This window comes from Centruroides sculpturatus, unplaced genomic scaffold (assembly GCF_000671375.1).
Source record: "Centruroides sculpturatus isolate CEXI.00-Female unplaced genomic scaffold, Cexi_2.0 scaffold295, whole genome shotgun sequence".
Lineage (NCBI taxonomy): Eukaryota > Metazoa > Arthropoda > Arachnida > Scorpiones > Buthidae > Centruroides > Centruroides sculpturatus.
The window spans coordinates 311,847-327,712 of record NW_019384603.1 but is presented as its reverse complement, the minus strand read 5'-3'; the positions used below and the strand labels follow the sequence as shown (position 1 = coordinate 327,712).

The following is a 15,866-nucleotide window of genomic DNA, read 5'->3' as shown; positions in this document are numbered from 1 at the left end:
TATACTGTATACTATAAATTTAAAGTTTTTATTTGATTGCTATTGCTTTTATGTTAATATTTCTAACAATTATAATTATAATAAATAAAATTTACATTTTTCTCACACTTTTCAGTAGTAACTGTTTAATAAATGAACATTTTCAGACACATTCAGGGGCCTGCATCAGGTTAAGCTGATATGAAATTGAACATCTATAGCAGAAAACTTTGAACCTGTTATAGACGTTTGATTTTGTTATTAGCTTAAGCTGATGCAAGCTGTCCCTTAATATGGCTGAAAACATTTGTTTATTAAACAGTTACTGCTGAAAAGTGTGAGAAAAATGTAAATTTTCTTTATTATACGATAGTTTCAGCATATGGATTCAATAAAATTATAATTATTAATATTATATTAAAATTTTCTTATAGCTTGAAGAAAATATGGAAGAGATAAAAAATATGTTAACGTATATGTTCAAGAGTGTGTTTGTTCATCGTTACAGGTTTGTGTAATATATAGTTTAATTTTAAAAATATATTTAATTTATTAGCATACTTTCTATTACTTTCGTGATTTAGAATAAAATACATTTTTATCATATCAGAAAATTTCATGAAGGTTTCGTATCTTCTGAATCTGAAACAGAATTCAAAAATTTGATTATGATTTAATTTTTAAATTATAATTTCTGTTTTAAAATAATTTGAATATACTAATTTAATATTGATTTTAAAATCATAAATATAAGTTGAAAGAAGGAAAATTTATGTATATTTTAGTAAATTGGCAATTATTTAAATGTATTAATTATGTTATGTTCATCTAAAGATGAAATGTAAACAATATTTATGAAATATTTTCTTTTACAGTATTATATTTAACAAAATATGTCAAAATTATTATTATTATAAATATTTTTATTTACATTAAGGGTAAGCTTTGTTACAGGGGGTATATTTTTCCAGTAATTTATTAGTATATATTTGTTATCTAACAATCGTTTAGTATACATTTTCTTCAAGATAAACAATAACATTACAATAATCATTTAGTAGTACATTTTTGTCATTAGTTTCCTTTTAAATATTTTACTTTAAGTAACATAGTTAGTAGACAATATTTTAATTCTATTAATTTATCACATATTTTTTAGTTCTTTGGCAATTTGATTAAAAGATCCATTAATTGTATACATTTGACTTAACATAAGATTGTTTAATTTAGTTCTAAAGTCTTGATTTTGTTTTGTACATAATAGTTCTTTAATTTCGTGTTTTTGATGGTAAAATACGTCAAAATTATTCAAATACAGTAAGACCTCACTTAACGCAGTGGATACATTCCTAAATGACAAAGCACTAAATGAAATAGCATTAAATGAGATCATTTTAACACAGAGTAAATAGGGAAAGGGGAACATGCAACCAAAAATAAACAGATTTTACTTTAAGTTATTTTTAAATTAACTTGCATAATAATATATGTTAAATAACATAAATATATGCACACAGAAATGTAAAGTTCATTTTTTGTGATAAAGGTTCTTGGTTGGTTGTTTCTAAATTTTGAATCAGCATCAAAATTTTTACAAGATATGATTTATAAATTTATTTGGCAACATCAGGAACATGTAAATTAACAAAAATTTATCTTTGAAAAGGATTAAAATATGATGATCTAGTCAATAAAAAGTTTTAATTATTTTAACTAATAAGCTAGTTACTGGCTACATAGTCAAATATCCTATTGTCATGGAGATTCTGATTTGAATCTGAACCTCATAATTTACTGTAGATAGTAAATAAAATATCATTTCTTTTTCTTTGTCCATGCTGTGGATGGCTGGATGACATGGAGCCTGCTTAACAAAACATTGGAGCCATTCAATATGGGCAAGCTTGTAATAGATGAAAGTGTAGACAGCAATAGAGGCTTAATGTATTGGTGCTTGATATTGACAAATCAGTGAATTAGTTTAAGTAATAAAATAACAACTTGATTTTAATTTTAAAATATTATTTAAATATAAATAGATTTTGATGTTTATATTTTAACAAATGAATTTGTTATAGTGTTGTTTTAATATACTTTATTCTGATTCAACTTCAAAAACATTCAAATATATTGGTTTTTTTGAAAAAGTTATTTAAATATTTATCTTGGAATTTTTTTTATATTATTACATTTTTATTATAATACATTAATCAAGAATTTTGAGATGAAAAGATCTACATTTGTTATACCCAAATTGAATGCCTTATTAATGTCAATATATACAACTTTATATATTGACATTAATAGGACATTCAATTTAGTTATACTTTCCCTCTTATTAGACTTTTTAAAAAACCATTTTGACATTCACTTTACTGTTCTAGCTTGATTAAATAAATATTTGTTACTATTTCTTATGTTAACTCTAAAATTATAGTTTATGCTGACAATCTAAAAATTATCAACTCCAATTTTGAAATTTATAAGCTGATCTCAATATTCTAGTCACCTTCCTCATGTCTTTCAGCCTTAAAATAAATTTATCCAAAACAGTATTAATGAATACAATTCTAGTATTAATCAATTTCATCCACAAGTGTTGAACTGTTGAATGGTTTAATAAGTTTTTACTGGAATGTCTGACAATCTTACAAGATAGTGGAAGCAAGTAGTGTTATAATGACCATATAGAATTTGTCATAAGCAGTTCACTTTTAAAATAAAGAACTTATCTCTGTACAAAACAATAACATTTCATGTTCAGTTCTTGATGAATTAAGCTATTCACTTACAATACTGTAAAACCTCTGTAAGTTGGACATTTTTTGGTTCCATAAGAATGTGTCCAATTTAGACATGTCCAAAATATAGTAGTGAGTAGTTTTTGTCTTGAAAAAATCTTAATCTAGATTTGCAGGAATAATAATAATAACTTGTGCCTATTCTAAGATTTATCAAGCAAAATGTATGTGCTGCATAAATAACATTATCAAGTTATTGATTTTTCTTCAGATACTGTACAGTATTAACATTTTAAACATGAACACAATCACTCATTTAATCTTGCTTTAGTTTTAATGCTCTTTAAATAATCATACTGCTTGAGAAGGACTAATAATTACATGATTGATTTAATGGGATATGACAATGCAATAAGAAGATTCTGGAAACATCTATGGAAAACTGGTCCTATTTAGATGTTAGGCATGTGAAGAAAATCCAGAAAACTCCATACACCAGCCTGTTGATGAGGAGTAAACACATGACTACTTAATCTAGCATTTAATGATTTCATACACATGACCCCTGGTGGACAATAGGCATATGAATGAAAGTTGGATGACTAAGGAAGAAAAGTCCTCAGCTTACCACTGTGGAGGACCTGAAATTGAATCCAGACAGGTTGATAAACCCAAGGATTTTTTTGAGAAGAGATCTGTTCTTGAGATGGTTTTGATCTACAGAAATCTGTCTGGAGAAAACCCAATGCTCACAGACAATGTTTCACTTGGTCCCATATGAACATTGGAAAATGGAAAATTCCAATTGAGCTTCTGAACAATTGAGATGGAAATTGGATTTTTGATCAATTCAGAATGCCTAATAGAAAATAAGAACTAAGAGTAATTAATGGCAAACAGTAGTATACAATAATAAAAATTAAAAGTGAAGTTGCACCAAATCTCATTTCAAAGGTCTTAGTTTTGTCAGTTTGAAATGTAAGTGAAGGAAGGAGGCTCTGAAGAGTAAAAGAATCAAACAGGAAACAGAAAAGCAGAAGAAAAGATGTCTTATAAGGAAGAATATAGGAGAATTATCTTAGAAAAAGTAAAAAGTTCTTGCAGAAGTTGCTAGCCTAGATGAAGAAATAGAAATTTTGAAGAAATTGCTATGATAAGATTGCTCTTCGTAAACATGGTATTAAGAATTTCATAAATATAGCAGATTTGTTGTTATGACTTGTAAACTTTCTTCTTTAGGGAATAGTAAAGAAAGTTTAAAAGACACAATGTACTCAATAATTGCGGAAGCACTGAAGAAGCTTGGGGTGTTAACTTAGTTGAGAATAAATAAGTTCTGTTTATGAATCCTGTGATGTTAGTTTTGTATTTTTCCACCTTTGTATGTGTATAACAAGACAATTGTCAGATGAAAAATGAAAAAAAAGTATGTAAAACTCAGGTATATTCAAAACTAGCTTCTAGTAGACACCCTGAACAACTTTAAACATGGAGTTCTTTTTATTTTTTTTACATTTACGTGTAAAAAGTCCTTTATAAGTTACAGTATGTATATGTAATAAAAGAAGTACAATGGTATCTTGTTATAATTTTTAATGTTTATATGTTATATGCAGCTTAGAAATTATATACATTTTGTAAATTTTACCTCTTATTCATTAGTTATTAATAGTTTACGTGTATTTTATTGTTTTGTTTTTTACCTGTTGTTACGTGTGGTATTTTTTTATGGGTAAATGAATGGGGTAGTAATCTCATGCTATATAGCATTACGTAATGAATATAAATAAAATAAATTTAAAAATTGTTTATAATTAGTAAAATAATAAATATAAGTTACAGAAGAATTACATTATTGAATTTCATTTTTTTCTTCTAGAGACACACTGCCAGAAATAAGATCGATTTGTATGTATGAAATTGGCCAGTGGATGAAAAAATTTCATCAACATTTTCTTGATGATAGTTATTTGAAATATATTGGATGGACTTTACATGACAAAGTAAGATCTCAGAATTATATGTTTTATAAATATATAAATAGAGTGAAACCTATGTTAATGGACACTCCCGAATAGCAGACACTTCTACTTAATGGACATTTTTAGAATTCCCAGACTCTTCAAATAGGACATTTATTATATTTACCTCTAAATAGTGAGTGGATGCCGTTGTCCATAACCAACCTTACAAAAACACAATGTCCTGCCTTTAATACTTCAAAAGAATTAATTATGTAAGAAATATTTTAAGACAATAACAAAGAATCTGTTCAAATACTCTTTCAGATGATGGATTTTGACTGTAGGCATCAAATAAAGACTAGTTTAAAATAGGAATAGGAGAGGAGAGCAGGTTATAAGAAGTCAAACAATGTTCTATCTGTTAGAGAACTCTGAAGTAATCTGGTTAAGTTGTCAATCACCAATTTATTATTAAACATATTAATGTTATTAAACTTCTGTCTTATTGTTGGAATTAAGCTTATGTTATAAAGGAACCAAACTTTTCTTGAGTTATTCATTTATTCGGCAAGAACTGTAGTATTGTAGTTATAAAAATAAATTTAAGATCATAAATGATGTCATAAACGCAAGAAAATTGAATATCTTTTCACGCTTTAAAATGGTTGGCAAATTGCCTTTGTAACACGACCTTTGAACTTTCGCCAAACAAATGCTGTTTATCAGCTTTGTGGTGGCTAAAGTGTAATATTTAATAAATCAGTTACTGAAAATAACAAAAATGTTCAAAAAGTTACATGTACAAAGCAAACAAATCCTGTATTGATTTTTATTAGTTCATTAAATCATAAATTATGTTATAAATGTAACAACTCTGAATATATTTACCATCCCTTGAAGTGGATAACTTGAAGACAGATTTCTGTAGATCAAAATCATCTCAAGAACAGATCTCTTCTCAAAACACCTTCATAACTCAACATTTAAACATGATTTAATTAAAATGAGATTTTTACAACTGAAAAAATANCACGTCTGTAACGCCTAAATAGGGGCCAGTTTCCCTTAAAAACACCTCCCAGAAGGCATTCCCCTAGGCAGATCGCCCAAGTGTTGCGTTGCCATAACTTAACAAACAAACAAACTCTTTCCGTAAGGAACAAGAAATTGATCTAAAGTTGATTGTCTTACTATTTTAATCAAAATTTTTCTCAAATGCGATAGCGCATTGTCGTTTATATTGCGTTGTCGTTTTCTATTGCCACTATTATGACTTTTTTCTTTCTTGGATGCCATATTGATTAAATATATAAATCACAAAACTGAAAAAGGAAGCATAGCACAAACACTTGGAAAAGCAATGTTTAACTCGCGCATGCCTAACACCAACTAAAATTTGACACAAAATACCGTTACGTTCGTTATCTGAGACAAATTTTTTGCAAAATAAAAGTTCGTTAACCGATTTGGTCGTTAACCAGGACATTCGTTAACCGGGGTTCCACTGTATTACATATGTATGAACAAATAAAAACCCAGCGAAGCGGGTACTTGCAGCTAGTTTAATAATAAACATTTTAGTTTTATTCTTTAAGTCAAACAATACTGCTTTATGTAAAAAATATAAATCCCAATAATTGATACCACAAAAGTTTTTTCTTATTAAAAATTTCAAGTATAATCAGAAATTACTTTTAATTTTCATATTTCTTTATTTTTTTCTGTTTAATGCATAAATAAATTATTTAATTTTAAAATGATGAGAGTATTTTTTTATGTACTTGCATTATATTTCGATGATTATTTTAATGCTCTGACCATATAATCAATGATGATTTCATTTAAGGCAGACTATGAGAAAAATTGACTTAAGGATTTTGTTTTCTATATTTAAATACAAAATTAGAATACATAATTATTAAATTTCTTTTTTATTTAGCAATGAAATTAATGACTGCTCTAGTAGATGTAGCACTTAATCTGAGTATTAATTTGGATAATACTCAAAGACAGTATGAAGCAGAGCGTCAAAAAAATAGAGATAAACGAGCTACAGAAAGACTTGAAATGCTAATGAGCAAGAGACAGGAAGTAAGAATAATAATTTTATTTGCATTATAGTTAAGAAATTTAACATCGTTGATGAAATTTTTTAATTTTGGAAAGAGATATGAATTATGAATGATATATATTTATTTATTTTCTATAAAGACAAATGAAATAATTTATTTTATGATAATTTTTTATAAATATTTTTTAAAGTTTATAATCTATACTGTATACTATAAATTTAAAGTTTTTATTTGATTGCTATTGCTTTTATGTTAATATTTCTAACAATTATAATTATAATAAATAAAATTTACATTTTTCTCACACTTTTCAGTAGTAACTGTTTAATAAATGAACATTTTCAGACACATTCAGGGGCCTGCATCAGGTTAAGCTGATATGAAATTGAACATCTATAGCAGAAAACTTTGAACCTGTTATAGACGTTTGATTTCGTTATTAGCTTAAGCTGATGCAAGCTGTCCCTTAATATGGCTGAAAACATTTGTTTATTAAACAGTTACTGCTGAAAAGTGTGAGAAAAATGTAAATTTTCTTTATTATACGATAGTTTCAGCATATGGATTCAATAAAATTATAATTATTAATATTATATTAAAATTTTCTTATAGCTTGAAGAAAATATGGAAGAGATAAAAAATATGTTAACGTATATGTTCAAGAGTGTGTTTGTTCATCGTTACAGGTTTGTGTAATATATAGTTTAATTTTAAAAATATATTTAATTTATTAGCATACTTTCTATTACTTTCGTGATTTAGAATAAAATACATTTTTATCATATCAGAAAATTTCATGAAGGTTTCGTATCTTCTGAATCTGAAACAGAATTCAAAAATTTGATTATGATTTAATTTTTAAATTATAATTTCTGTTTTAAAATAATTTGAATATACTAATTTAATATTGATTTTAAAATCATAAATATAAGTTGAAAGAAGGAAAATTTATGTATATTTTAGTAAATTGGCAATTATTTAAATGTATTAATTATGTTATGTTCATCTAAAGATGAAATGTAAACAATATTTATGAAATATTTTCTTTTACAGTATTATATTTAACAAAATATGTCAAAATTATTATTATTATAAATATTTTTATTTACATTAAGGGTAAGCTTTGTTACAGGGGGTATATTTTTCCAGTAATTTATTAGTATATATTTGTTATCTAACAATCGTTTAGTATACATTTTCTTCAAGATAAACAATAACATTACAATAATCATTTAGTAGTACATTTTTGTCATTAGTTTCCTTTTAAATATTTTACTTTAAGTAACATAGTTAGTAGACAATATTTTAATTCTATTAATTTATCACATATTTTTTAGTTCTTTGGCAATTTGATTAAAAGATCCATTAATTGTATACATTTGACTTAACATAAGATTGTTTAATTTAGTTCTAAAGTCTTGATTTTGTTTTGTACATAATAGTTCTTTAATTTCGTGTTTTTGATGGTAAAATACGTCAAAATTATTCAAATACAGTAAGACCTCACTTAACGCAGTGGATACATTCCTAAATGACAAAGCACTAAATGAAATAGCATTAAATGAGATCATTTTAACACAGAGTAAATAGGGAAATGGGAACATGCAACCAAAAATAAACAGATTTTACTTTAAGTTATTTTTAAATTAACTTGCATAATAATATATGTTAAATAACATAAATATATGCACACAGAAATGTAAAGTTCATTTTTTGTGATAAAGGTTCTTGGTTGGTTGTTTCTAAATTTTGAATCAGCATCAAAATTTTTACAAGATATGATTTATAAATTTATTTGGCAACATCAGGAACATGTAAATTAACAAAAATTTATCTTTGAAAAGGATTAAAATATGATGATCTAGTCAATAAAAAGTTTTAATTATTTTAACTAATAAGCTAGTTACTGGCTACATAGTCAAATATCCTATTGTCATGGAGATTCTGATTTGAATCTGAACCTCATAATTTACTGTAGATAGTAAATAAAATATCATTTCTTTTTCTTTGTCCATGCTGTGGATGGCTGGATGACATCGAGCCTGCTTAACAAAACATTGGAGCCATTCAATATGGGCAAGCTTGTAATAGATGAAAGTGTAGACAGCAATAGAGGCTTAATGTATTGGTGCTTGATATTGACAAATCAGTGAATTAGTTTAAGTAATATAATTAATGAACAATATTTTAATTCTATTAATTTATCACATATTTTTTAGTTCTTTGGCAATTTGATTAAAAAAAAAACCATCAATTTTATACATTTGATTTAACATAAGATTGTTTAATTTAGTTCTAAAGTCTTGATTTTGTTTTGTACATAATAGTTCTTTAATTTCGTGTTTTTGATGGTAAAATACGTCAAAATTATTCAAATACAGTAAGACCTCACTTAACGCAGTGGATACATTCCTAAATGACAAAGCACTAAATGAAATAGCATTAAATGAGATCATTTTAACACAGAGTAAATAGGGAAATGGGAACATGCAACCAAAAATAAACAGATTTTACTTTAAGTTATTTTTAAATTAACTTGCATAATAATATATGTTAAATAACATAAATATATGCACACAGAAATGTAAAGTTCATTTTTTGTGATAAAGGTTCTTGGTTGGTTGTTTCTAAATTTTGAATCAGCATCAAAATTTTTACAAGATATGATTTATAAATTTATTTGGCAACATCAGGAACATGTAAATTAACAAAAATTTATCTTTGAAAAGGATTAAAATATGATGATCTAGTCAATAAAAAGTTTTAATTATTTTAACTAATAAGCTAGTTACTGGCTACATAGTCAAATATCCTATTGTCATGGAGATTCTGATTTGAATCTGAACCTCATAATTTACTGTAGATAGTAAATAAAATATCATTTCTTTTTCTTTGTCCATGCTGTGGATGGCTGGATGACATCGAGCCTGCTTAACAAAACATTGGAGCCATTCAATATGGGCAAGCTTGTAATAGATGAAAGTGTAGACAGCAATAGAGGCTTAATGTATTGGTGCTTGATATTGACAAATCAGTGAATTAGTTTAAGTAATAAAATAACAACTTGATTTTAATTTTAAAATATTATTTACATATAAATAGATTTTGATGTTTATATTTTAACAAATGAATTTGTTATAGTGTTGTTTTTAATATACTTTATTCTGATTCAACTTCAAAAACATTCAAATATATTGGTTTTTTTGAAAAAGTTATTTAAATATTTATCTTGGAATTTTTTTTATATTATTACATTTTTATTATAATACATTAATCAAGAATTTTGAGATGAAAAGATCTACATTTGTTATACCCAAATTGAATGCCTTATTAATGTCAATATATACAACTTTATATATTGACATTAATAGGACATTCAATTTAGTTATACTTTCCCTCTTATTAGACTTTTTAAAAAACCATTTTGACATTCACTTTACTGTTCTAGCTTGATTAAATAAATATTTGTTACTATTTCTTATGTTAACTCTAAAATTATAGTTTATGCTGACAATCTAAAAATTATCAACTCCAATTTTGAAATTTATAAGCTGATCTCAATATTCTAGTCACCTTCCTCATGTCTTTCAGCCTTAAAATAAATTTATCCAAAACAGTATTAATGAATACAATTCTAGTATTAATCAATTTCATCCACAAGTGTTGAACTGTTGAATGGTTTAATAAGTTTTTACTGGAATGTCTGACAATCTTACAAGATAGTGGAAGCAAGTAGTGTTATAATGACCATATAGAATTTGTCATAAGCAGTTCACTTTTAAAATAAAGAACTTATCTCTGTACAAAACAATAACATTTCATGTTCAGTTCTTGATGAATTAAGCTATTCACTTACAATACTGTAAAACCTCTGTAAGTTGGACATTTTTTGGTTCCATAAGAATGTGTCCAATTTAGACATGTCCAAAATATAGTAGTGAGTAGTTTTTGTCTTGAAAAAATCTTAATCTAGATTTGCAGGAATAATAATAATAACTTGTGCCTATTCTAAGATTTATCAAGCAAAATGTATGTGCTGCATAAATAACATTATCAAGTTATTGATTTTTCTTCAGATACTGTACAGTATTAACATTTTAAACATGAACACAATCACTCATTTAATCTTGCTTTAGTTTTAATGCTCTTTAAATAATCATACTGCTTGAGAAGGACTAATAATTACATGATTGATTTAATGGGATATGACAATGCAATAAGAAGATTCTGGAAACATCTATGGAAAACTGGTCCTATTTAGATGTTAGGCATGTGAAGAAAATCCAGAAAACTCCATACACCAGCCTGTTGATGAGGAGTAAACACATGACTACTTAATCTAGCATTTAATGATTTCATACACATGACCCCTGGTGGACAATAGGCATATGAATGAAAGTTGGATGACTAAGGAAGAAAAGTCCTCAGCTTACCACTGTGGAGGACCTGAAATTGAATCCAGACAGGTTGATAAACCCAAGGATTTTTTTGAGAAGAGATCTGTTCTTGAGATGGTTTTGATCTACAGAAATCTGTCTGGAGAAAACCCAATGCTCACAGACAATGTTTCACTTGGTCCCATATGAACATTGGAAAATGGAAAATTCCAATTGAGCTTCTGAACAATTGAGATGGAAATTGGATTTTTGATCAATTCAGAATGCCTAATAGAAAATAAGAACTAAGAGTAATTAATGGCAAACAGTAGTATACAATAATAAAAATCAAAAGTGAAGTTGCACCAAATCTCATTTCAAAGGTCTTAGTTTTGTCAGTTTGAAATGTAAGTGAAGGAAGGAGGCTCTGAAGAGTAAAAGAATCAAACAGGAAACAGAAAAGCAGAAGAAAAGATGTCTTATAAGGAAGAATATAGGAGAATTATCTTAGAAAAAGTAAAAAGTTCTTGCAGAAGTTGCTAGCCTAGATGAAGAAATAGAAATTTTGAAGAAATTGCTATGATAAGATTGCTCTTCGTAAACATGGTATTAAGAATTTCATAAATATAGCAGATTTGTTGTTATGACTTGTAAACTTTCTTCTTTAGGGAATAGTAAAGAAAGTTTAAAAGACACAATGTACTCAATAATTGCGGAAGCACTGAAGAAGCTTGGGGTGTTAACTTAGTTGAGAATAAATAAGTTCTGTTTATGAATCCTGTGATGTTAGTTTTGTATTTTTCCACCTTTGTATGTGTATAACAAGACAATTGTCAGATGAAAAATGAAAAAAAAGTATGTAAAACTCAGGTATATTCAAAACTAGCTTCTAGTAGACACCCTGAACAACTTTAAACATGGAGTTCTTTTTATTTTTTTTACATTTACGTGTAAAAAGTCCTTTATAAGTTACAGTATGTATATGTAATAAAAGAAGTACAATGGTATCTTGTTATAATTTTTAATGTTTATATGTTATATGCAGCTTAGAAATTATATACATTTTGTAAATTTTACCTCTTATTCATTAGTTATTAATAGTTTACGTGTATTTTATTGTTTTGTTTTTTACCTGTTGTTACGTGTGGTATTTTTTTATGGGTAAATGAATGGGGTAGTAATCTCATGCTATATAGCATTACGTAATGAATATAAATAAAATAAATTTAAAAATTGTTTATAATTAGTAAAATAATAAATATAAGTTACAGAAGAATTACATTATTGAATTTCATTTTTTTCTTCTAGAGACACACTGCCAGAAATAAGATCGATTTGTATGTATGAAATTGGCCAGTGGATGAAAAAATTTCATCAACATTTTCTTGATGATAGTTATTTGAAATATATTGGATGGACTTTACATGACAAAGTAAGATCTCAGAATTATATGTTTTATAAATATATAAATAGAGTGAAACCTATGTTAATGGACACTCCCGAATAGCAGACACTTCTACTTAATGGACATTTTTAGAATTCCCAGACTCTTCAAATAGGACATTTATTATATTTACCTCTAAATAGTGAGTGGATGCCGTTGTCCATAACCAACCTTACAAAAACACAATGTCCTGCCTTTAATACTTCAAAAGAATTAATTATGTAAGAAATATTTTAAGACAATAACAAAGAATCTGTTCAAATACTCTTTCAGATGATGGATTTTGACTGTAGGCATCAAATAAAGACTAGTTTAAAATAGGAATAGGAGAGGAGAGCAGGTTATAAGAAGTCAAACAATGTTCTATCTGTTAGAGAACTCTGAAGTAATCTGGTTAAGTTGTCAATCACCAATTTATTATTAAACATATTAATGTTATTAAACTTCTGTCTTATTGTTGGAATTAAGCTTATGTTATAAAGGAACCAAACTTTTCTTGAGTTATTCATTTATTCGGCAAGAACTGTAGTATTGTAGTTATAAAAATAAATTTAAGATCATAAATGATGTCATAAACGCAAGAAAATTGAATATCTTTTCACGCTTTAAAATGGTTGGCAAATTGCCTTTGTAACACGACCTTTGAACTTTCGCCAAACAAATGCTGTTTATCAGCTTTGTGGTGGCTAAAGTGTAATATTTAATAAATCAGTTACTGAAAATAACAAAAATGTTCAAAAAGTTACATGTACAAAGCAAACAAATCCTGTATTGATTTTTATTAGTTCATTAAATCATAAATTATGTTATAAATGTAACAACTCTGAATATATTTACCATCCCTTGAAGTGGATAACTTGAAGACAGATTTCTGTAGATCAAAATCATCTCAAGAACAGATCTCTTCTCAAAACACCTTCATAACTCAACATTTAAACATGATTTAATTAAAATGAGATTTTTACAACTGAAAAAATAAATAATATAGTGTATATATATTTTAATTATATATGCTAAATATACTTTTTGGTATATTCACATACCTAATGTAAATTTGATGTTTTTGTAATCCATTGTATTCTTCCCTATGTGATGACCGGGTTAGGATACAGTTAGCTGTCGGCATGTACCTCCAAATAGCAGACAAACTTTTCAGTCCTGGTGGTGTCTGCTATTCGGAGATTATACTGTATAATTAAACTGAAAAATTTTAAACTAAAAGAAAATAGTATGTAAGAAGAAATAGAAAAGAAACATACTATGACTGACATTCTGTGGTAGTGTTGTGTTCTCTGATCAGTATTAACATAAGTAGCAAAATTTGATTTAATAAAAATGACTCTAAATGTACTAAATGTAAAAATAAATTTTCAATAAATACTATTTTCTGTTTTAATAAATGTAAATGAACAGTTTTATTTTTTTAATTAAAAAAGAAAAATTGAAAAAGGTAAATTTTTAAAAATTACTAAACATTGATATATAATGTGAAATCACTTATTTATTCAAATAAATGTAGAATTATCAATCAATCAATCAAACAAAATTTTATTTGCATATAAGGGGCTATAGCCTGTTACAGGAGGTATTAGTTTTACAATTTCTTTTCTCTTCATTTCTATTATTTAGTAATCATATTTTTAAAACTTTTTCTAACATTATTATAGTATCTATATATTTTGCTAATACTGGCTTTATCCAACTTTCTATACATTTCTTTTTCTTCCTTACAATTATTATTTTGTTCTTTATTAGTTTTTAGTTCATGTTCTTTATTCTCCTCGCTTACATATAATAAATGTAATTTTGATAGTTTTGTCTTACATATTGGACAGTTGAATTGTTCATACTCTACGTACTTATCGTTAATCATTAGTCTTTTTTGATTTCTTGAAGTCTAAACTGTAAAAAATTTTTTTACATTAAGTGCAATGTTAGTTTTCATATAATTATTAATTGATGGGAAGTTAAAGATCTCAGAATAACAATTATTATTTTTTCTTTTTTGAATATCTTCTGTATCTTGAATTATTGAGTATCCCGTTACTCTATACATTAGTTGACTGATTCGTTGGTTATTATTTTGGAGATATTCAAACACTAATTCTATCGAGAACCCGTATATATTAAAGATCTTTGATATTTGCGTTATCCAATTGCGCCTAATATCTTTAATTCTTGATTTTTTATATAATAAATATACAAGTTTTGTTGTCAAATCTTTTGCATTAATCATTTTTTGTAGAAATTTTATATAATGTTTAATCCGTATTGTATTAAGTTTATACCTCATTAATTCTAGACGCAACGCACTACCAGGAATATTAAATTCAAGTTGAAATATTCTTCTAATAAAAATATTTCGAATTTCTTCCATATCATTAAAATTGTTTAGACTCCAAATTGGAGCAGCACAGCACAGAGAGTTTATCACTAATGAGTTAAATAATTGAAAATGGGTTTTAACATTTCTTACTTTTAGTTTACAAAATAATCCCATCAAATTATTTATTAGATTTCTGGCTTTGGCTACTGTATTCTTATACTGTTTGTTGAAAGATAAATTTGACGTAAATATTATCCCTAGAAATTTACTTTCATTTACAATTCTTATTTTTTCTTGATATAAAAGGACTTATATCTTTTTGGAGGATTTGTACCATTTCTAAAAATCATAATTTCTGATTTACTTGGATTTATTTTAACCTTCAGGTTATCTAAGTATTCAACTATTTGTTGTATTTTCCTACATAAAGCTACGGCAGTAGGCGCCATTATAACTATGTCATCTGCATATGACAATGAGTGTATACTCATATTATTAATATATATTCCATCCTCTTCTCTTAAAAAACAGTTATTTAAGTCAAATAAGTAAAAATTAAACAAATATGGTGATAAGGAATCACCCTGTAATAAACCTCTATTTGTATGAAAAGATCTCCAGTATATATTATTTTGTTTAATAATTACATCATATTTTCCATATAATTGGTCAATCATTTTTATAAAGTAGCTACTTGCATTATATTTACTCAATTTCTTTTGTAGCAACTTAATGCTAATTGTGTCAAATGCTTTTTTAAGTCCAAAAACATTGCAAATACCTTCTGTCTTTTCTTCAGTAATTGTAACTGAATTGCTGTTAACAAAATGAAAAGAGCCATTTGTGTTTCGCCGTTTTCTATAAAAGCATATTGCGTAGGATTCTTATATTTATTTGTCTCTATCCAATTTTTAAATTTCTCCGCAAGTGTAGCTGTAAATATTTTCCTAAAACTTGACAGTAG

At 26.4% G+C, this 15,866-nt stretch overlaps 1 protein-coding gene across 1 annotated transcript in view; it reads left to right on the top strand.

Annotated features, from left to right (window-relative positions):
• The window catches only part of LOC111625078 (cohesin subunit SA-1-like), a 119,497-nt gene that overhangs the window by 14,933 nt on the left and 88,698 nt on the right, over window positions 1-15,866 (top strand). Inside the window, exons 5-6 of the mRNA XM_023368108.1 lie at window positions 414-487; window positions 4,600-4,723. Of these exons, the coding sequence (XP_023223876.1) occupies window positions 414-487; window positions 4,600-4,723 (198 nt within the window). The remainder of the gene's footprint in view (window positions 1-413; window positions 488-4,599; window positions 4,724-15,866) is intronic.